The 23,135-nt window shown below is 46.2% G+C and overlaps 2 protein-coding genes and 2 long non-coding RNA genes across 4 annotated transcripts; 3 read left to right on the forward strand and 1 right to left on the reverse strand.

Annotated features, from left to right (window-relative positions):
- The first annotated feature begins 2,229 nt into the window (after positions 1 to 2,229).
- On the forward strand, positions 2,230 to 6,703 carry LOC124698070 (argininosuccinate lyase, chloroplastic-like). The gene is made up of 7 exons (XM_047230593.1): positions 2,230 to 2,556; positions 2,977 to 3,240; positions 3,841 to 3,957; positions 4,719 to 4,867; positions 5,402 to 5,693; positions 5,824 to 5,988; positions 6,224 to 6,703. The coding sequence occupies exons 1-7, from the start codon at positions 2,245 to 2,247 to the stop codon at positions 6,473 to 6,475; spliced, it is 1,551 nt and encodes a 516-aa protein (XP_047086549.1). The 5' UTR covers positions 2,230 to 2,244; the 3' UTR covers positions 6,476 to 6,703.
- Positions 6,704 to 9,145: 2,442 nt separating this feature from the next.
- Positions 9,146 to 10,813, forward strand: LOC124698071. Its single transcript, XR_007000876.1, has 2 exons — positions 9,146 to 10,316; positions 10,438 to 10,813. It is a non-coding gene; the product is annotated as an uncharacterized LOC124698071 (long non-coding RNA).
- A 284-nt stretch (positions 10,814 to 11,097) lies between these two features.
- LOC124698072 lies at positions 11,098 to 12,463 on the reverse strand. Its single transcript, XR_007000877.1, has 3 exons — positions 12,061 to 12,463; positions 11,867 to 11,974; positions 11,098 to 11,625 (listed from the first exon to the last, which is right to left on the reverse strand). It is a non-coding gene; the product is annotated as an uncharacterized LOC124698072 (long non-coding RNA).
- Positions 12,464 to 13,139: 676 nt separating this feature from the next.
- LOC124698073 (outer envelope pore protein 16-2, chloroplastic-like) lies at positions 13,140 to 14,249 on the forward strand. Its single transcript, XM_047230594.1, has 6 exons — positions 13,140 to 13,262; positions 13,401 to 13,452; positions 13,602 to 13,673; positions 13,795 to 13,826; positions 13,917 to 13,950; positions 14,038 to 14,249. The coding sequence occupies exons 1-6, from the start codon at positions 13,140 to 13,142 to the stop codon at positions 14,247 to 14,249; spliced, it is 525 nt and encodes a 174-aa protein (XP_047086550.1).
- Positions 14,250 to 23,135: the final 8,886 nt, after the last annotated feature.

Here is a 23,135-nt window from a genome sequence, read left to right on the forward strand (position 1 = left end):
GGAGGAGGGAGTACTATAAAGCAGCATGATTTCTCTAGTCTAATTGTCGCAAATAATTTGACTTCTTCCGGGAGTAATCAACGGAATTAATCATCATAATCGTGCAGCCGAATAAGCGGCACTACTTCAAACGAGCTCACCACGCATCATGCAACCCACACGATCATGGCTGCAGAGGTATGCAGGTAGTGCAGTGCACGTAAGCCACGGACACGCGGGCGCGCGCGTAACAAAATCCTGCTCCAAAACCTATGCGCACCGCCACGAGCCCACGAACAAACACAAACTCCAAGAGAGGCGCGATCTCCGGCTGCCGGCTCCAGACATCTACCGGCAGGCATGTCGTCGACGCCTCGCGGCCGGTCATCGTCCCACCGCCGCACCCGGTGCAAGTGCCTTGGCGGCGGCGGCGGCAGCGGGGGCAAGCCCTCCACGCCATGCTGCTTCAACCCACTGAGGTCCCTGTTCCGGTGTCCCGGCCGGGGCCGCGGACGCAGCCGCAGCCGCAGCAAAAGCCGGAACCGGGCGGCGCCATCCAGGGTCTCGTCTGACGTCGGCACGGAGCAGCAAGGCCAGGAGCCGTCCTTCTTCGTCTACTCCATGGGCAACGCCCCGGAGAACAGCAAGAAGAAGAAGCACAGGAAGGCGCGCCTCCCGTCCATCCGCTCGTGCTTCCGCAGCAAGAAGAAGGAGCGCAAGGCCAACGCGCGCCGCCAGCCGCTCACGCCGGCGCCGTCGATGGTGACGCATCCGCCCCGCTCCCCGCCGGCGCCGCAGGAGAGCACGCCCGCCGTGACGGTGACACAGACGCAGCCACCTTCACCCGCGTTTGCCGAGACCGGCAACGTCAATTCGCCGGCGACGCCCGATCGGAGACCCGCGCCGCCGGGCCCGCCGGGCAAGCAGCCGTCGACGGACTCGGCGTGGCCGCCGTTCACGCCGCAGAGGCAGCAGCAGCACCAGGTCGAGGGGCTGCAGATCGTGGAGGTGGTGGCGATGGGCGACCGGCTGTCCGCGCACGACGCCGCGCTCATCGAGATGGTCGAGAGCTCGATCGACGACTCCGCGGAGTCGTCCATGAAGTCGTCGCTGGAGTTCATCAACGAGCCGTCGCCCCAAAGACCTGTGAAACCTCGGATGGTGGCGGACAGGGAGGTGGCGGTGGCGGTGAAGGCCACCGTCAGGGAGGCACCGCGGCTGTGGCTTAACGGCAATGCCGAGAAGGCCGGGACCGGCGCTCGGTTCTCCGAGCCTCTTGTGATGGCGGAGGCCAATGAGTTGTGGGCTCACGACATCGCCTGCAGCCGCGCCCACGCTGACATGCTCGCCGACACGGTAAGTTCCCTGGCTTGTCGATCGTTTGAAGACCTCTTTTGTTTGAACTTCGAAACAAGAGTGGATAAATGGAGGCCGTTAGCCCTTTATTTTGAAATTTTCGAAAATCATAGTTATAAGTTTTTAAAAAATTTGAAAAAAATCTTAGATGTACCCAATGATGGTATCTACAAATATGTAAAATCTTAATATGAAATTCTTAGTAGTTTATGCTACACAAAAATGATAAATGTGTGGATCTGAGAATAGTGAATAGTGCATATTTCAAAACTATGAAACCTGCCAGATTTTTTCATTTTTGTGTAGTCTACAATACAAAGAATTTCACATTGAGATTTACACGTTTGTAGATTTCATCATTATATACCTACGTCTAGGATATATTTCAGATTTTTTTGAAAATTAAAACTATGATTTTCGATTTTTTAAAAATAAAGAGCTACATGTAGCTCAATCTCTGTTCACAGTTTTCGCTTTGAAACGCCTTTTTTGCAGGGTGAAACGTCTTTTTTTAGTAGGATATACATAAACAGATATACTCTCTTAGTTTGGAAGTTTTTTAAAAAAAAATTAGATGTATTACTATTTAGTATGTAGATACATTTAAAGTTTGATAAACTTTCGATATATATTTCATGAGATGGAGGGAGTACAATAGTTTCACATCAGATTTTTTTAATTTGAGTGTTAACTACTGTCAAATTCTATAAGTCCCCTGTCGATTGAAAAATAAAAGAATCTAGGTTCTAGCTTAGAAAAACTAAAATTAACACTCAAGCTGAAGAATAAAATAGGGTCCAGGCTAACCCCTAATTGCCTGAACCCCAATCTACTGTCCATTCCCAATTGCCTGAACCCAGCTACACCCGACCGCGCCGCCGCGCCGCCGCGAACATCGGCGTCACTGTTATGGCCGCCACCTCCCAATCCCTCCTCTCCCCGGCGCCTCCCTCCCTGCCCCGCGCCCGCCTCGCCTTATCCGCCCACCGCGCCGTCGCCCTCCGCCGCCGCGCCGCTTTCCCGGCCGTCGCGGCCGCCTCTACCTCGATGGCGTCCTCGGAGAGCGACGAGAAGAAGGAGTCCAAGCTTTGGGGCGGGCGCTTCGAGGAGGGCGTCACCGACGCCGTCGAGCGCTTCACCGAGTCCATCTCCTACGACTGGCAGCTCTACAAGTACGACATCATGGGCAGCAAGGCCCACGCTTCCATGCTCGCCGCCCAGGTAGGTACCTTATGCGCGCTCCACCTCGGCGGTATTGGGACCGCCTAGATTTTCGACCAGTTAGTTCTCTGCTTGGACGAGTCCGCAGCGAAGCATCTTCTGGTTTTCTTCTGTCAATCTGAGCTTAACCTGCTGATGATGTTATGCTCGTAATGTGTTCGATGAAATTTCTAGCTTCGTTGTACTGCCTTTGGTGTGGTCCGGATCTGCTAGAGAATGGTCTAACTTGATTTGAAGCATCACGTTGAAGGATTCTTGGATTAAGGGTTTAATCTTTTAGCAAATTCGGGGCTTAGGTTTGCTCAACACTATTTTTGCCAAATATTTAATTAGTGCACCTTCCTCTAGGTTTTTGGTAGATGTTGATTGAACTAATGCTCACCATATCTGACTGGACGTTCTGAATCATTTGCCATGCAGGGTTTGATAACGACTGGTGATAGGGATATCATCTTGGAGGGCCTTGATCAAATTGAGAAGCAGATTCAAGATGGCAAGTTTGAGTGGCGAAAGGACAGGGAGGACGTGCACATGAACATTGAGGCGGCTCTGATTGAGAGGGTCGGTGAGCCGGCTAAGAAGCTACATACTGCTAGGAGCCGCAACGACCAAATCGTGACGGATCTTAGGTTGTGGTGCCGCGATGCTATTGACAAGATTTTGATTCGCATCAAACAGTTTCAGGTTTTCCCTTGAATTCACTTTGTGATGTTCATGGTGTTCTGCTTAGAACATGTCTGAATATACATCTTGTTTTCTGGTGTTGCATTCATTGGCTTTATGCTCTTGAAGATGTCATTAAGCATTATGGATTCTTTACTTTGTGTTATGATCTATGTTAGATCCATTGCTATTTTTATTATTTGGGTTTGGTACACCACCTTGGCTTGTACGAAAGCTAATTGAACTTTTAAATTATTTCTATCGACTTTTTTGAGTAATGCTCTTCTGTGGGCAATAACCTCCGAAGATTACTTCTCCACTCTCAAGAGAGAGTAAGGTAGAATACACCTTCTTGGGCTTTGTGATAAGTGGACATTTTTCTTAGGCTGTTCTTCATTGTGCATAAACGGCTCCTCTGCTAGGTAGAACTCGAATATTTATTCTTGTTTTGGATCTAATTTATCATATGTTCACTTATTCTGATAATTAATAATATTGTAAGATATCCCCCTTTGTTGATAGGAACACTTGATTTCTTCCTTTTTCTGGCAACTCTTCCATGGCGTCTCTCTATTAGACACTTTTTATTGATAACATCAACATAATTCTTATTTTTTTCAGGTGTCTCTGGTTTTGTTAGCTTCAAAATATGTTGACTTAATTGTCCCTGGTTATACTCATCTTCAAAGGGCACAGCCTGTTTTGCTGCCACATCTTCTCTTATCCTATGTTGAACAGGTACCCACATTCTCTTATTTCACAGACTGTCTGTCTTATTCATGGCTAATTTCTGTAACTACAATGTAAACAAATCTCTGAATCCCCCCTTTACTTTAGTAATTGAATTGATCCACTACTCATCATAGTTAATGTGAGAATTGTTCAGGAGTTAGTACTGTTTGCCACATTAGGTCTGTTTTTTTACTATTGAAAATGATTATAGAGGATCTGTTGTGTAAAACATAAGTTTTTTCTTGTTATAGTGAACATTCAACTTAGCCCATCTGTACAGTATCAAAGGAAACATCCTTTTTTTTTTCTTTGTACAAATTGTTATGTAATCTGAAACGTGAATGAAGAGCACCATATGCATTGGTTCGTACTTTTCCATAGTCTACGCTGTTTTTGAATTGTTCACCACTATCTGCCAGGTCAGATCAGCTTGACACGCAACGAAAAATTAAGCTTACAATCTTGCATCTTATGGCCAACCTCTTGATATGTTTCTTGTGCAAAGGGTGTAACAAGTTTTCAGATACGTTTACTAATTGTCAGATAATATTACTACCTCATTCCTTTTAGAATGAAGCTGTGCTAATAAGCATTCACCAACTTAGTCTTTGAGTGATTAGTGTATAAGCAGAATAAGTCATATATTTTGAGGTGAAATTTTAATTTAGGTGGGATCATGGCCCACCTTGGACTGAACTAAGTGGTCCCAGGAGTGGCAATATAACTGGAAATGAATCTGATGTTCTTTTTACTTGTACTTTGCGCAGTTGGAGCGTGATGCAGGACGGCTGATCGACTGCAGGGAAAGAGTGAATTTCTGCCCTCTTGGTGCTTGTGCTTTGGCTGGAACTGGACTTCCCATTGATAGGTTCAAAACTGCTAAAGATTTAAACTTTACTGCTCCAATGAAGAATAGGTAACTTACATCCTTGCTTTCTTTGCGAACATGTAAAGTAGATAGCATGCTGTCTGTGCTATATCTTGCTTGAATTGCTGCGAAGATAGAATTAGTTTAGTGAGTTGCATACCTAACACCCTTAGATATTGTGTATCTTCTAAAATGATTCTCTATCTTTATATGCAAGCGCACGTGAGCACTTTGATCTTACCGAAGTAAGCTAAGTAAAAAATTTGGGCCTGACTACCTTATCATTTTGTGGTTATTTATAGTAAAGAGATGAGATACTATGCAGAAGCACAAATACACAGTTCTTGTTAATTTGCTTGTTTATACTGTTATACTTGATTGACATGCTCCGTTATCTGGCCGCTACTCCCATTCCCAGCTTTAGTGCTGGAATATCATTGTTCAATTGAAATTCAATGCTTAACTGTTAGAGTAAGCGAAAAAAAATTTAATTGAGCCAACTATGTTTTTTCTTTGATTTCTTCCTTTTGGGTTGATCCCACTTTTTTTTTTGTTTCGGCATTTGATTAATCTTTTCTACAGTATTGATGCAGTATCAGACCGGGACTTTGTATTGGAGTTTCTTGCTGCCAATTCAATTGCTGCAGTTCATCTTTCACGCATTGGCGAAGAGTGGGTCTTGTGGGCATCAGAGGAGTTTGGCTTCTTGACACCAAGTGACTCGGTTTCAACTGGAAGCAGCATTATGCCACAAAAGAAAAATCCAGATCCGATGGAGCTTGTTCGTGGGAAATCTGCCAGGGTTATTGGTGATCTCATGACTGTCCTAGTCCTTTGCAAAGGCCTTCCTCAGGCCTACAACCGTGATCTACAGGTGCGTCTCTTTCTTATTAAATAGTTACAAATGCTTGGAAGTATGTGGTTAGTTTGCTCAAAATATTTAGAAGCATGTTGGCCCAGGCTTGTTTTCGTGTGTTAATTCTGAAAATTTCTTTTCTGAGCAGGAAGACAAGGAACCCTTGTTTGACAGTGTGAAGGCCATATTAGGAATGCTTGAAGTATGTAGTGAGTTTGCTCAGAATATCTCTTTTAACTCAAAAAGAATACAAAGTTCACTGCCTGCTGGTTATCTGGATGCAACAACACTAGCAGATTATCTTGTGAAGAAGGTAAACACTGTTTCCTCTCCTTAGTCCAAACTACCCGTAGCTTTACATACGAACATAACTTTGGACGAGGAGTTCACATAAGAACTAGCCCACATCCTGCAATCATTTTTTTTTGCCCAGAGCATCGCAAATTAACTGGTTCTTTTAGTTTTTGTTGCTGCTCTGTGCAGCTCCAGGTATCCCTGTTCCGTTGTTTACTTCTCTTGCTGAGTTATTCTGTATTTCTCCATGGCAGGGCGTCCCATTCAGAACTTCTCACGAGATAGTTGGGAGGTGTGTAGCTCTATGCGTGTCGAAGAACTGTCAGCTGACAGAACTTGAAATGAATGACTTGAAAGCAGTTCACCCTGTCTTTGAGAGGGACGTCTACGCCTATTTGGGCGTCGAAAATGCCGTCAACAAGTTCATATCTTACGGTTCTACAGGTTCAGAACAAGTAAAAAAGCAGCTTGAAGATTGGCGCGTTCAGCTTGGGATCAACCCATAATTAAGGCGCAGCATCTAGCATCAACAGAGGAATAAACTCCGGAAATCTTGTATGGCTTTTAGTTTTGGGAGGTGAACCATATGTGTTATGAACTTGTTTGCTGGACCGACAGTCAGCTGTTGCTTCATTTGAGAATTAGAGTGATCCATGTAACTAACTACTCCTTATTTGTTTTGTAAGGCAGATGCAATCGAATTGAAAAGGCTGTGACTGATTTTTCGGTGACTCGTTTCCAGAAAAATTATAGCACCATCTTACTCGCGTGAAATCAGTTATAGAGCAAAAAAGAAAGCTGACAACCCCAACCCAGAGGCGTTTCGGTGCACAGCATATACTGACGTGTAATTTAATATCGTTCTGATTTCAAATTAAGTGTCGTAGTTTTTTTAAAAAACACGTGTACTGACAGTAGATTATGGCTAGATATATCCGTATTTGGACTAAATTTGATCAAATTTGCCACACTTAATCTGGAATGCAGTTTTTTATTCTAAAATGGGAACCTACCCACTTATATATATGTAGAATACAACTTTTACTATGGTTGGGTAATTTAGGAGCCGTTGAAGCTACTTAATCTGACGGTAGAAAAAAGAGTAGTACCAGAAAGTACTGGAAAGTAAGTAGCGGTAAGTACATGAAAGTACTAGAATTATTGGTTTATATTAATTTGATAGAAGGGTAGTTAGGTAATTTCGTGTTCAGATGGCAATGGCATCTCCCAACTCTCTGACTTCAGTCTCCATCCCGTCGAGGAAAGAAGTCCAGATAACCCCCCTAACTATAAGGTTTGGGACAGTAAACCCCCCTAAGTTTGGATTGGGGCATTTAACCCCCCTAAGTTTGCAAAACCGGACAATAACCCCCCCGACGGTGGTTTTAGCACTATTGCAGGCGGTTTTGCTGACGTGGACATCAGACAGCTATTCCAGCGTGGCATCGCCTCCTCACCTTTGCGCCCCGGCGGCAGCGGAGGCCAGTCGCCCCCGTCCACCTCTATCCTCTACTTCCTCGCCTTGCGCCGGAGGCCGCGAACATCAAAGCCCTAAAGGGCATCCAAGCAGGCATCCCGCGGGCCGTCATCGTAGGGCAGCTGCAGCGAGAACTGCAATGGCGCGGCAGTTCACGCGCCACCGGTGGTGCCGGAGGTGTTTCATTTCGGGAGGGGCCACTAGTGCACGTTCAAGGAGCTGCGGCCTGCAGGTAACTGAATTTTGTTCTCCTTCATCCGGGACGGGCCTCCCTCACCGGCGGCGCTTGACTCGGCGGTAGTGTTCGTCTGAGAGGGCGACGGCGGCCACCTATGAGCAGGAGATCAGCTATGTGCAGGAGGGGTTGCCCAGCCCCGGCGGCAATCGGAATCGGGTCCGTGCTGGAGGTCCATGAGGTCGGAGAGGAGGAGGGCTAAGAGATGGAGGATCTTTTCGGACCTGGCGATGACGACTTCGCGACTTACCCGCGCCGGCCGCCGCGGGCCTGCGCAGCTGTCTGCTGCGCTTCTTGAGCAGTCGCAGATGAGGCTCACAAACTATTTCACGGAAAATTCTTGATCGGTCTCTCCTTCTCCTCTGACTCTGTGTCTCTCCTTAGCTGCAGTTCACAGCCGCAAGCACAAAAAAGGAATCGTGGATTCTGGCTATTCCAGATTTCCTAGACATTATGCATGAACATCGTGAGTTTACTCTTTCCTGCTTGATTGAGGGTTCAAGGAATTAATAGTTTAACTCTGTTCGATTGATCTAGATAGAATGATTTGTGTGCCTGAACATGATAACGCTGCTGGAGGTGCCGGACGCAGCGGGCGACGACGCAAGCCAGGGCGCTGCAGGGGAGATGCGGTGCGTCGGCGGTAAATCGTTGTGCTGAATCAGCAGCGGAAAAGTCAATGTCTTGCAGCACGATTAGTTTACTCCCCATCGTCCATCGACAACTTCTTTTCCATGGCTCGATTGAAGCCATCGTCAGGCAGGTAAACCATCACAGCAGCAGCACTGCGGTCTGACTTTTCCCATCCTTGCTGGTACTGCACGCTGTCAATTACCACTGTCCATATCAGCTAAACCACCGGTCAATACCGCTCTTGATGGGTGGAGGGGGTTAATTGTCCGGTTTTGCAAACTTAGGGGGGTTAAGTGATCCAATCCAAACTTAGGGGGGTTTAGCGTTCCAAACCGAATAGTTAGGGGGGTTATATGGACTTCTTTCTCCCGTCGAGACATGAAGCCGCCGCCGCCATGTCCCCTTCCCGCGTCGCTGCCCTGGCGCCTGCGCCCTCTTCTCACCGCCCGCCGCTACGCCCTCCCCGCCGGCGTCCCACTTCGCCGCGTCCACGCTCGGTCACCACCGCCATCCTGTAGCCCTGCGGAAAATCCCCTTTCCAGCAGTTCCTCTCCGGCCGCCACTCCGGCACTGTGCTGTCCGGCGGCCGCGCCTTGTGCCGTGCCGCACACTATTTGTTCTCCGTCCGCGAGGCGTGGAGCTCTGTAGCTGCCGGGCGCGGCGTAGAAGCTGCTGGTGTTCGGGGCCGCCGGACGACTAGACGTCGGCACTACATGTCGGAAGCAGAGCGCCTCTCAGACGGCATCCCGGTGCGGCGCCGGGCCAAGGCGGAGGTGGTTGAGCCGGCGGTAGCCGCCAAGCACCGTGTCGAAGCTGCGGGTGGCCGGCACGCCGTGTGATGCCGGCGCGACGCGTTGGAGGTACTGGAGGCGTTGAACATGATTATCAGGTGCGTCCGGTCCAGTGCAGCAAATTTTTTTTTTGGTTCAGTCTCCGAGTTGCAAATGTACTGATGGCCATGTGCAGTAAGAATGGTTGCTTGGCCAATGGATCCACGTTCTAGATGGAGCTACTATTTGTTGATTTATCCTGTATCTAGAATTATAGATTCAGTAGGGATGCTGCAATAGTTTCAAACTCGTTTTCTGACATTCACTATCACTCTGAATGCCATTTGCTTTAAGAATAAAACCACTGTAAAGCGTTGGTTAAGAACGAATTGATCCTACTACCTGTTGATTGCCATCGACTACTTTTAAGAATAAGTTTTTAGCAGTAAATAATTAGGCTAAGTGTATCATGGTATCTATTGATTTATTGGACATGCATGGCATATGTTTTCTCTTTAATTTGTTACACTCCACAAGATTATAGAACTTCTTTAGGATGTTAAATGATGGTTTTAAGGCTGATAATGAGCAGCTGAGCAGTAAACATACAATATAGCACTGTACTTATATATTGCTCATTGGGATATGCTTATGGGTCTTCACCAAAGCTCATAATGGTTGACGACAAGGGTGGACAGAAGGAGACTAAGGCAAGTTCTGCTTAACTCGAGATTCGAGGATAATTTTCAATAACACACCAACAACACTGCAGCATTGAGTAGTCTTGTAGAATAGTCAAGCCAAACAAATGGCTTACATTAAAATGTAACAACTCTACAGATCGGTTAGAACTTAAAATTACAAATTTACTAGCAATATGAGAAAATGGCAGAACTAAAGTATAGCCATAGATTGAAGAACATGACTGTGTCTAAATTGCCACATGCTATAAGAGCAGCTTGTCTGAAACTACCCTTGACAGCCACTCCCTGTGAGCTTCATAGTTCCTTGTATGGGCTCACCTGTTGGGGCCCAGGATTTGACTTCCTGCGTGCTCTTCCCTTCGCAAGCCCAGTGACAGCTAGACTTCAACCAATGGTTTGTTCAACATCACAGATGCAAAGATGTGCCCAGTTCAGTCCCCTGCTGATGTTATGAATTTGGTGTAGTTGAATGAAAAGCACCATGCTTCTGGACCAACAACAATGTACGATAGAAGCAGTCGATCCCAGGTATGCATCCGCATTATCTTCCTAGCTAGTAATCATTGTTATTTGATGCCCTTTCAATATTTGCTTCTACTGATTTTCTATGTTTTCTTGCAATATCTTGACTGTCCATGTAAATGGGAAGAACATGTCAGGATGCTGCAGCTGTATGCATTTGGTAGATCTTGCGGGAAGTGAGAGGGTTGCAAGTCAGAAACACAGGGGCAGATTGAAGGAGGCTGGGCATATTAACAAGTCACTTTCGTGCCTAGGAGATGTCATCACTTCCTTAGCTTAGAAGGATTCTCACACTCCTTACAGAAGTAGCAAATGTACCCAATTGCTGCATAGTTGCCTAGTTGGCTGAATCTTTGAACATGTTCACCACATGCGCTTGTATAGATCGTTCACTCTTATGTATATAGCTTATTTGAATTATCTTGCACATGATTGGCATCATTGTGTAAGTTCATGCAATAACACTGGTAATGAATCTTATTTTTTTATTGGAGTATAATAAAGTAAATGAGTATACTAATATTACTGATATGCCTCGCTGGTGGCGGCCACGGATGGCTATCAACGTTCTAATTAAAGTATACTTGCCACAATATATTATGATACAAATGCAGTAATACAACATGAAATAATATCTGTCAAACAAAGTGTTCTCAAATCTGGCACAAGAAACACAGTAGGGAGCAACCAGAGGCCCAGACGAAATCATTTTTTATGCAACATCATTAAATTTCACGTCTCAAGCTCTCAAGCCAGTATGTCAGTGCAATTTAACATTGTAAGCGGCTAGATTCAGTAAAACACCACAATTACTCAAAGCATGTAAAAAAGGTTTTGCATTCAGGATCTACCACGAAGTGAACAAATGAACACGAATACACGAATACAATGTTCCAAATAACTCAAGCAGTACCAGGAAGCAGTACACAGAGGGATCACTTCGATCTGGAAGCATAGCTAAAGGCTAAAAGATATGAAGTCTCACACACGGTTGCAAAAATGTCCTGTGCTACTTCAAGATAACTGGACGGATAACTTCGATCAGGGGCATGTGGATGTGCGGGATCACACCCCCACTAGCAATGGTACCCTTGATGAGGGTATCCAGCTCTTCATCTCCATGGATGGCCAGCTGAAGATGGTGATGGGTGATACGCAACACCTTCAGATCCTTGCTCGCGTTCCCAGCCAGCTCCAGAACTTCAGCAGTCAGGTACTCCAGGATAGCAGCAGAGTAGCCCGCAGCTGTAGCACCAACACAGCCATTCGTCCGCAGCCGTTTGCTTCAGCTGGCAATGGATACAGCCAACAGGAACTGTAATATAGCATTGCAAAATAATTAGTACAGAGATGGTACCTCCCAATTCTGAGAATCATGATGACAGTGGCAAAGTAATAAATCAAAACTGGTTGTTTGCTAACAGTCAAGACACACCAGTTTAGAGACTTTTAATAACACAATTAAGCATCATAATCTTAACAACATATGTGAAGTAATCATCCATGATTATACAAAACATATGTAAGACAAAGCTTGTGGCAGCACTGGATCATACCTCATGTATTCCTTCACATATGTATTAAGCGTTTTTGTATAATCCTGGATCATTACTTCACAAATGTTAAGAGAGCTGTAGTTAATAAGGTTCTGTCAGCTTATTGTCCTGCACAAGAAAAAGGCAATAAAATTCCACTCACTGCATTAGCAAGTCAACCACATGCAAAATTCAACTTTTGACTGATTTACTACCTCTATCCACTTGGCGTATTTATGCTGATTGTGACCCTCCACCTTGCAATAGCAGTATTTTGTGTTAGATCTTTTATGCTTCTTTGGCTTCAGCCTTTTCTTCGGTGCACCTCATGCATAGGATCTAGAACCTTTTCCAATTCTCCAGAATCAAGTTCCACCGTTTGTGGCAGCACCGGACCATACCTCATGCATTCCTTGTGACCACTGGATGATTCCTTCCTATGAGCTTGCATCAAAAGACTGATGACACCGCACTCTGCAGGTTTGTCAAGATTTGGCAAGAAAAACTAGAGTGCTGCCAGATACAGTGAAGCAATATCGCACGCCAAAAATTTGGTTCAGTTATCTCACGTGCAACTAGCCATATTTAGCAATGGAGCTTTAAGTAGACTACTCAAAAGATCCGTAATACCCCTACGCATTTACCATAATACCCCTGGAATGCTAATTTAAAATGCATAATTAAATTCTCTGATCGGACGGACATAATTAATCGCGGCGGTAGTGCTGGGTAGTACTCGGTAGCACTTGCCAATCACCGTAACACAGCTCTATGTAGAAACATCCATATTTAAGCTAAATTTGACCAAATTTGCAGACGGAGAAAGGATATTTCATCACTCTAGCCGGCAAAAAAATGGATTAATTTCAGTGCTCCTTGCATTGTCTTCCCCTCCCGAGCCATGGATATCGAAAGAGAGAAAATATACCATGAAAGATGCTATCGGGGATACTAAAAGAGAGAAAATATACCATCGAAAGATGCTATCGGAGTGCTGGAAAACAGATCAGACCTTGGATTTGGCAGGTCTCGTAAATCACAAGCGCACTAGAGCATGTTCCAGAAGAGTGCCACGAGTAACCTGGAGCCGGCACGCGTCTAGGTCGCTGGCGTACGTGTCATGTCTCCTTGTCCATCTGTTACCTAGCGAGCGCTGCTGCCCCGTGCTTCAAAGTTCACTCGCTTGTTTGGCCCCTTGCCGTACTTATCATTCTCCCGGCGCAGGTCGTGAAATTCTCCCGTCGATAGCCTAGCTACTAGCTTAACAGCAGAGAGCAGAGGAAACAAGAGCAAGATGAACACCAGCGAAACACGCAAGTTCGTGGACGAGGTGCGCGGTCTGGAGAAGAACTGGATGCTCGACCTCGGCCACCCCCTCCTCAACCGCGTCGCCGACAGCTTCGTCAAGGCCGCCGGGGTATGAAGTTATGAACCCTCTCCTCGCCTCTCTCGCTCTCCATTCTGCTACGTTGCACGGTATTCTGTATCCTGTGGTGGGTTACTTTGTGATGAACTGAAGATTCGAAGCGTGTGACATTTTCTCCTGCAATGACAGATCGGCGCGATCCAGGCCGTCACACGGGACTCCTACTTCATGGCCATCGAGGGTAACAGACAAATCATTCATGCTAACGTCGATAGAACTAGCTCTTTGATTTACTCAAGATAGAGCTGCTGGTCAGTCTACCTGCTAGTAGAGGATTACTGGATTAGGCTAGCTCACTCTGTTGTTGGTCCCCTGTCTGTGCTTCTGCAGGTGAGTCTGGGGTCACCGGATCGGTGTCGGATGCAACTGGAACCAGGAAACGGACGTTCCCGGACCTCAAGGGTAACGCCACTAGCCAGCTTCTAGTACCATGGAAATCGATCGGTCGTTTGATCGATATATATACCGAGTTCAGTTGATTCACAGTCTGTTCGTTTTTATTTTCTTGTGACGGTAACAGGAGGTTCGAACAACAGCAAGTCAGCCGAGGCCATGGTACGCGAGCAGATCCCACTTCTTGCTACGAAATTGCAGCCTCTTTCATTACTTGTTCCTTATGATATTTTCTGTTCCTAATTTCTTCAGGTGAAAGGCGTGAGCAAAGAGTCCTTCCAGTGGGGTAAGGAAACAGTGGTTCCTCTACTCTGTCACTGCCGGTTCTTGAAGCTGTCGAGCGTTGTTGATGTTGGAGATTGATTTCGTGCAGGGCTCGCGGCGGGGATGCACTCCGGCCTCACCTACGGCCTCACGGAGGTGCGCGGGACGCACGACTGGAAGAACAGCGCGGTGGCGGGCGCCGTCACCGGCGCGGCTCTCGCGCTGACCTCGGACAACGCGTCGCACGAGCAGGTCGTGCAGTGCGCCATCACCGGCGCCGCGCTGTCCGCCGCCGCCAACGTGCTCTCGGACGTGCTCTGAGGCGCGCGCTCGTCTGATGGCGCTGCATTTGAGCGACGGATGCTGCACTGACCATGTTCCCTTCTTACGATCGTATCAGTGTTGCCAGCTCCAATAATATTCCAGCTGTAAATGGTGTACGCTTTGCCTTTGGACTTAGAGACCGGTAGTTCCCTTTTCATGCTGCACTATTTTCGAACAACTTTATTTATGAAATTTTAGGACTACTTTGTTACTGGGTACCGCTGTTTGTCACAAAGTTGAAAACACATATTGTCAGCTACCAGCCTAGCTTAACTGGTTGGGGGTGTACAAATCCATCACCAGAGTTTAAATCCTCACGGACCTAAATTTAGGGGGTCCAGGCTAGACCTGGTACTCATGCAATTTATCTTTCTTTACTATTAGTTTGCAATAGGTGGTGTCCGTAGGTAAAAAAAAACCACATGGTACGTAAAAAAAAACCGTTCATGCTAAGTCGCTAGCGAACCCTCCCAGTAATCGTGCAATCTAGCAATCCCGTGGACAAAAACCAGCAAAGAGAAAAAACCAGATCGATTCATCGTACATGAAGAAAACCGGGAGCATATTTACAAGGTCTGCCACCGCCAAGTGAAAATACCGATTCGCTGCCCGTGCGTGAGCGGCGAAAAGTTCTTGAAAAGGAAACATAGACTACAGACTATAGGTGCCACCGGGAGGTCCTGGACTGCATCAGCGCCCAACCGGCGTCGTGCTAGCCCGGCGTCCGCGTCCGCGACTACTTCGCCCCCCTTGCCTAATCGACGATTGCCTCCGGACGTATGCACTCTATCACCGTTCGCCTTCCTTCCTTATTCTGGATCAGAGGCAGGGCGTCGCTCGCGTGTGCTATGATCGACGAACCATCCAAGCGTAGAGCAGATGAGAGATGCGAGGACGGGGAACATCTAAGCGAGGAGACACCGCAGGAATGGCTGATTGCCGGTGCTGGAGCTGCAGAGGCCGACAATGGTGTAGGCAGGAGCGTGCAATTAATGGGGACAACCGGGTGAAGAAGAGAGCTGGGTCAGTAGATCGAGCACATCTCCTGCCTCTTGTTATGGGGACTTGATTGCGTTCTACTACCTCCGTTTCAAGGAATAAGGCGCATGCGTATTCCAAGACGAACTTTGACCATAAAAGTTGAGCAACAAAATCTTGATTATATTATATGTATATAGTATCGTTGGATTCATATTGAAAAGTACTTTTTAATGATGTTAATTTTATACAAACAATTTGTATCTATTTAAAGTAATTCTTGGTCAAATAAAAAGCTCGTAAAACGAGGACGCCTTATTCCTTGAAACGGAGGTAGTACAAATGGAGGCAAGGGTGTAACATGAAAATAACGATGGGATGGCCGGGTGGTTAACTGGTTATCTAGGTTTGGTCGGCAAGGCCTGGTCGGCAAGGCCTGGTCGGCTATTTTGCCTAGGTGGAAGGGGTAGACAGCCTGGGACTTTGGCCAGCTGGGATGTTACATCCTTTTTCCTTCCACCAACGAAAAAAAAAAAAGAGGTTTGGAAGTAGCTATTTGAATTTTTTAAATCTTATGTTTAAGACAGTTTTTGCAAACGTACAAAATGTTGATTTTGGTTTTTTTTTTATTTCAAATAAAAAGAGCGCACTACTGGTTTTATAACCCCTAGACCATTTTTCAAAATAAAATAGGGTCTTAGAAATATAATTTCTAAGTTCAAAAATCTCCAGATGATATCATGATGATGCAAATCAATTCAAACTATTAGGAACATAAAAATCAAGCAACACCTCAAGTGATAGAGCTCAACGAAATAGTATGATGTTAAAAACGTGTTTTAAATACTCCCTCCGATCCGAAAAAACTATCGGATGCTTAATATAGTTAACGTTTTACACTTAAGCCCTTCTAGAATCTGAAAAAATCAGCTAGACTCTGGACGTCCGGATCGATCAATCGATCGCCCGCCTCTGCGATGGTTGGCCGGATCGATCGATCACCTCCGTGCTGGAGAGCCGGATCGATCTGCTCGCCTACCTCCGTGTTGGCCTCCGCGTTCTAGCCGGCCAGATCGATCGCTCCTCGCCCGCCTCCGCATTCAGGCCGGCCAGATCGAGTTGCTTTCTCACTCGTGTCCTCCATCCAGCTCCTCCTCGTTAGATCGCGGACGCAGGGAAGGAAGGAATGGGATCTGGCGGCCGAGCACCTCTCCTCCTCCTGGTGCGTCCCGCGGAGGTGGGCAACAAATCGTCGGGCACGCGCGACGTTGCTGTCGATCGATCACCTCCGTGCTGGAGAGCCGGATCGATCTTCTCGCCTACCTCCGTGTTGGCCTCCGCGTTCTAGCCGGCCAGATCGATCGCTCCTCGCCCGCCTCCGCATTAAGGCTGGCCAGATCGAGCTGCTTTCTCACTCGTGTCCTCCATCCAGCTCCTCCTCGTTAGATCGCGGACATAGGGAAGGAAGGAATGGGATCTGGCGGCCGAGCACCTCCTCCTCCTGGTGCGTCCCGTGGAGGTGGGCAACAAATCGTCGGGCACGCGCGCGACGTTGCTGTGAAGCGAGCTCGACGGAGCGGCGCCCAACGATGTACACGCGCTCGGTCGTGCAAACTCGCTGCAACGGCGGCGGGTCTCCTCCTGCATGTGGGCGCACCGCCGTTCTCAACTTGGAGCGTTAAGGGAGGAGGGAGCACCAAACACAGCAAGAGAGGCCAGCGATTGCGGGTGAGATGATGCTGGCCGTCCCTCACGACTGGGGAGGAGTGCATGTCGATAAAGAAAAAGCTCGCGGGTTATTTTACAAAATCGCCATTCCGACATTTTTAGGATCGGAGGGAATAATACAAAAATTTAATTACTTTACTAAATACATGCGTGAATACTTTGTTTTCCCGTAGCAAAGCACGGGTATTGTGCTAGTCTTTAGGCTTATGGCTATGTGTATCCCTAGTTGGTCTAGAGATTAGGAAGTGAAATTTATTCCTAGTTGGTCCAGGCTAGACTTTTAGTTTTTAGTTTTCTTTTCTCTTTTTTGGCCGTGTGCATCCGTACTGTTGTTAGGGTGTTGTGTTCTTGCAGAGGCTGGGTGTAATTGGTATCTTTTGATATTAATATATTTCCTTTATCGAAAAACCATACCTACATATGCAGTACGAAATACATACACACATGATACGAAATACATACACACATGATACGATTATACCAGTACCAAACCATTACTTGATGTTAAATGTCTGAACCGAAGATAAGATGATATGATTATACCAGTAACAAACTATTATTTGATCTCAAATGTGAGAACCGAAGATCGAACACAAGCTAGTTAATTAGTAATCTAAACTAAAATCGATCACATAGACGAGAAATGCAGTCACAATGAGCAGCATCAGGACAAAGATGGTCTTTATCCGATTCCTCCTCATCTCTCTCATCTCTTCAGCTAGATAGTGTTGGACATATCCCCGAGAGGCAATAATAGAGTGGTTATTATTATATCTTAGTTTTCATGATAAATGTTTACATCCCATGCTATAATTGTATTAATTGAAAACATTAATACATGTGTGTTAAACCGGAATCCCTAGTAAGCTTCTCGTTTAAACTAGCTTGTTGATTAATTGATGATCAAAGTTTCCTGATCATGAACATTGGATGTTGTTAATAACAAGATCATATTATTAGGAGAATGATATGATGGACACACATCCATAGTAAGCATAGCAATCAGATCAAGTCATTAAGTTTATTTTGCTGTAACTCTCAAGAACATAGTAACTTAAATTCTTTGACCATGAGATCATGTTAATCACTAACACTGAAAGAATACTTTGATAACATCAAACGCCACTTCGTAACTGGGTGGTTATAAAGGTGTCATTGGATACTCTGAAAGTGATAGTTAAAACTCATGGATCAAGAGTGAGAATTGTCCATCCAAATGACGAATATATATACTCTTGACCCTCTCGGTGAAATGGCATTCAATTAGCTTGCAAGCATGTGACTAGGTCACAAGGGATGTCATGAGACGAAATGAGTAAAGTGTACTTATCAGTAACGAGATTGAACTAGGTATAGAGATACCGACGATCGAATCTCGGATAAGTAAAATATCGCGCGATAAAGGGAATTAGTAACAATTGCTTATGGTTCTTTCGGTCAGAAATACATCATTGAATATGTAGGAGCCATTATGGATCTCCAGGTCCCATTATTGGTTATTGGTGGAGAGGTGTCTCGATCATGTCTGCATAGTTCGCGAACTGTAGGGTGACACATGTAAGGTTCGATGTTGTTTAAGTAGATATGGAATATAAGATGGAGACCAAATGTTGTTCGGAGTCTCGGATGAGATCCAGAACATCACAAGAAGGTCCGGAATGGTCCAGAGAATAAGATTCATTTAAGGTAAGCCATCCTCCGAGGTTCGGAAAAATATCGGTATTTTGACCGGAGCTTCTAGAAGGTTCTGGTGGGCCACCGGTGGGCCCACCACCCCAGGAGGGGCCACATGGGCCGAAGGGGTGCTTCCTAGCCTTAATGGGTTGGGCCCACAATGCCCTAAAAGCCCAACCAGCCAAACTTGAGGGTCAAGTTTCCCAAACTTGAGGGTCAAGTTTCCTCTCTGTGGGCCAGCCCAAGGAGGTAAAGTAGGGGCCAAGGCAGCCTATGGCTGCACCCTCCCCTATATAAAGGGGGGAGGGGAAAGGGTGCTGCCCCAACTCCTTCCCTTGAAACCCTAGCTGCCACCCTCTATCCTTCCTTACTCCTGCGCCGGCTTGGCGAACCCTGCATGAATTCTTCTCCACCACCACCACGCTATCGTGCTGCTAGAATTTCGAGAAGGATCTATGTGGTGACCCTGCATACCACTGCATGTTGTAGTATGCCAGTCGTTGATATAACATTCACGAAGTACCAATCCGCAAATGTTACATCCCTCAGAGTAGTATAACAGAACATAGCAGGTCCATAACTCATTCATTTATTATTACAAGCCATATGTACATATCATCTCGGAGCTCCTCCTGGGTCCTAAGAGGGATACTCCTGGGTTCGAGGCGAACCCAACTTAACTTATAATACAGGAGTCTTACTAAGCTATACATTTATTCCCTCGAGCAGTGAAGTACTAAGGGTTCGTACTGCTCGGATACTACTACTACTACTTATCGGTCTAAGCTTGTCCTTCTCCGGAACCCTCCACGGTTCCGTAGACTATGAGGTAGTCTACACCTTAGACACCTCCAGATAGATCTGGTTCTTCGTAGCCGATGATATCGGCTCCTTCAGGGTTGTCGTTGTCCTCCTCCAGATGGTTCAGACAATCTAAGCAGGGGATTTAAGAGTGGTATGAGTACGAGCGTACTCAACAAGTTCATTATAGGGAAGAGGTGTTTAATGCACTAGCTACAATATTAGACCAGAAAGTCTAATACCAATGCAAGTTTTGATAAACATTTCTTCAAAAGGTTGCTTTTATTTCAAAGAACTATGTCCGTCAGCCTTCACCGGTTTACTAGAACTTCATGGAGTTCCTTTCCGGCAGCGTTCGCAGTTCCAAATCCCGGAACAAGGAGTGACTGGTCACGATTCGTTACACTCTGCAGAGGTGTGTTACTTTACCCATAAGAGATCTTTCCCGTCCACACTTCCTTTGGTGTGAGGCCCGGTATAAGGTCCTAGTCAATCATGTTCCTCCGCTACCTCGAACACCCACCCTTTGTTGCAATCTCCGACCCTGGGTCCACGCCGGTTCACTTACTCCAATTAAGGATGGGCCCCGACCACGACAACAATGCAGGGCTCTACCATACATTCCTACGCCGGCAGTTGCAACCCATCATAGACCTCATTACCGTTGGGACTTCTACGGGTTCCCACCCCTGCATCATGTCTCTCGAGATCATGTGCACCCGGTAATGAGCATCCGTTGATGAACGAGAGGTGGAAACACTTTTGACTACTCCGTCCCACTCCAGATCTTATGGTAAACACTGGTTATACGGCACAAGAATCACTGGACGATATTTGTTGTTTAATCCTAGATGGATATAAACCCTTGCAATGGAACCTCCACCATATCAACACAATCCATGGTTCCATTTCCCACCACATAGTCATATTCATAGTTATGAAAATAGTGGTTTTGTTTTTTATGCAATAGTGATAAACATAGTACTTTGCAAGTAATGTGGTAAAAATACTCAAATGACATGAGCAAGCGATGAACTTGCCTGAACACTGCAAAGTGTTGCAGTTGGATGGTGTGGACTGACCCTTGTCCTCTGTTGCTGAAAATAGCATCATTGTCCGATAAGGGCAATGGTTAAAGAAGCAATTATGCATGATTCAGCTTTTAGGGTTGTTCCCCCTTTCGGTGTTTTATTATTTTATGTGGAAGGTTAATACTAAGAACAATTTAGGGATACTCTGTTTAGGGTAAAATACAACCTTGAAATGTTGTCAAGGTGTTTTTATAGTCCAAAGGCATTATTGAACTAATTTTCATTATTGAAAATAATATGAGTGATTTAAATGATTATTTAAATCACCAAATTAAGACTTATTCTTAGTTTTCTTCAAAATTCCCTTTGATATTTTATTCAGGTAGAGAATTTTATGCTGATCAATTTTCATATTTTAATTATTTTTTTAGAGTTATTTAAATATTTATTGTGCTTTTCCAAAGTTTATGTATTTTAATTGAATTGTGAAATGGCAAAAATGCCCCTGGGCCCACCTGTCGGTGCAACCCAGTGGGTTAGGTCGAACCGACCGGCCTGGTCCGGCTCGACCAGCCCCACTTCTCTCTCTCCCTCTCACGCGCGACCGAACCCTAACCCTAGCCCGCTCAGGCGACTCGCGTCGCCTCCGCCGTCGCCGCTCGATTCCGGCGAGATTCGCCGGACCTGGCCCCCGCCATGGTGCGCAATCGACGCGCCCCACGACGGCGGTCAATCCTATCCGCGTCGATCTGACGCGGGCGACCTGCTGCTCTCGGCCTCGACCCCTTCTGGTGCTAGGGTTACGGGATCCGCTCGATCCCGCCGTTCCTGGCGCTCCGGTGCTTGGACTCCGCCACTGGCTTCGCCGCCATGGTGCGGGTGGTGCCGTGGTGCCGCCATGGCCTGGCTTGGCTTGGCGCCGCCGCGCTGCGGCGTGTGCCGCCGTGGCCGCCATGGCGCGTGCCTATCTGCTCGACCACGGTAAGTGCGCCACCCCTTCTTCTCCTTTGTGTTCTATTTCTTCTCCTCCTAGCTTGAGATGCGGCTACTCCCCTTCATGGAGAGACCATCTCGTGCTGTCTGCTATTGCTCTACTAGCTGCCGTTGCTTGTGCTTGCTTCGTTGCGATGCTTGCTTGTTGCTTGTGCGCATGCTTCGCTAGGCTTCTCGCTGCTATCCTGGATGCTAGCTACTGCTACTCTACTGCTATGCATCTGCTGCTGTTGTGCGATTACCAAGGCCACTGCTACTGTATCCACACTTGTGCTTGTGCTTGTGCTTCTCTGTGCCTCTGTTCTTGATGCTATTCTTGCCAATTACTCAAGTGTATTCATATGTATTGCCCTGGCTTGATTGCAGTGTGCAATCCTTGCAAGTTTGCAAGAGCCAGTGCCTTTTGGTGCTATTCAGTGTGCTACAATTCATAGACATGCTCCCTTGAGCATGCCTGGCTCCATAGAGAAAATGTCTCCAAGTTTTGAGTGCAAAGACAACTGCTGCTAACTCTAGATCATGTGTTGGATAGTTTACTTCATGCGGTCGGAGTTGCCTTGATCCATATGATATTACTTTCCGGTCTTGCATGAGTACACATCCCAATCCATGTTTGGATGCGTCGCAGTACACGGTGTAATCCTTGCCAACTTCCGGAACTGCTAACACCGGTGCTGTGGTGAGTTTCTCTTTCAGAGTCTGAAAACTCTTCTCAGACTCATCAGACCATACGAATGGTGTGTTCTTCCTTAACAGCTTAGTCTTCGGTCCTGCTATCTTGGAGAATCCTTCAATGAACCTCCGATAGTATCCTGCCATTCCCAAGAATCCTCGGATTTCCTTGGCATTCTTGGGTGCTTCCCAATCCAGAACTGATGCTACTTTGCTTGGGTTTACTGCTATCCCATCCTTGCTAATGACATGACCAAGAAATTCTACTTGATCTAGCCAAAACTCACACTTACTGAACTTGGCATAGAGTTGATGTTCCCTTAGTGTTTGCAACACTATCCTAAGATGTTCAGCATGTTCAGCTTTATCCTTGGAATAAATCAAGATATCATCGATGAATACGATGACAAACTTGTCCAGGCATGGCATGAAGATTTTATTCATGAGATTCATGAATATTGCTGGGGCATTGGTTAGTCCAAAAGGTACTACGAGATATTCATGATGTCCGTACCTCGAGACAAAGGCTGTTTTCGGAACGTCTTCCTTCTTGATCTTTATCTGGTGATAACCGGATCTTAGATCAATCTTGGAAAAGACTCCCGCGGCTCTAACTTGATCAAAAAGATCTTGGATTCTAGGAAGTGGGTACTTTTTCTTGATAGTAACATTATTCAAATTCCTGTAGTCTCCGCACATCCGTCGACCTCCATCTCTTTCATCCACAAAGATCACAGGTGATCCCCATGGTGAGATACTCTCCTGGATGAATCCTTTCTGTTCCAAGTCATCCAATTTTTCTTTGAGTTCCTTTAACTCCTTCGGCCCCATCTTGTATGGTGCTTTAGCAATGGGAGCTGTTCCCGGAATTAGGTCGATAGTAAATTCTATCTCCCTATCTGGTGGCATTCTAGGTAATTCCTTAGGAAATACATCTTGGAATTCGTTGACAACTTGAATGTCCTCAAGTTTCACCTCCTTCATACTATTCAACTTCAACTCAACT

Source organism: Lolium rigidum, chromosome 3, assembly GCF_022539505.1.
Source record: "Lolium rigidum isolate FL_2022 chromosome 3, APGP_CSIRO_Lrig_0.1, whole genome shotgun sequence".
In the NCBI taxonomy this organism is placed as follows: domain Eukaryota; kingdom Viridiplantae; phylum Streptophyta; class Magnoliopsida; order Poales; family Poaceae; genus Lolium; species Lolium rigidum.

What these genes read in the sequence shown, in the direction of transcription:
- LOC124698073 (XM_047230594.1), top strand. Translation starts at nt 13,140, where the DNA reads ATGAACACCAGCGAAACACGCAAGTTCGTGGACGAGGTGCGCGGTCTG. An exon ending in GCTTCGTCAAGGCCGCCGGG is followed by an intron (nt 13,263 to 13,400) that starts GTATGAAGTTAT and finishes CTGCAATGACAG; the next exon opens with ATCGGCGCGATCCAGGCCGT. An exon ending in GACGTTCCCGGACCTCAAGG is followed by an intron (nt 13,674 to 13,794) that starts GTAACGCCACTA and finishes CGGTAACAGGAG; the next exon opens with GTTCGAACAACAGCAAGTCA.
- LOC124698070 (XM_047230593.1), top strand. Translation starts at nt 2,245, where the DNA reads ATGGCCGCCACCTCCCAATCCCTCCTCTCCCCGGCGCCTCCCTCCCTG. An exon ending in CTTCCATGCTCGCCGCCCAG is followed by an intron (nt 2,557 to 2,976) that starts GTAGGTACCTTA and finishes TTTGCCATGCAG; the next exon opens with GGTTTGATAACGACTGGTGA. An exon ending in CAGATTATCTTGTGAAGAAG is followed by an intron (nt 5,989 to 6,223) that starts GTAAACACTGTT and finishes TCTCCATGGCAG; the next exon opens with GGCGTCCCATTCAGAACTTC.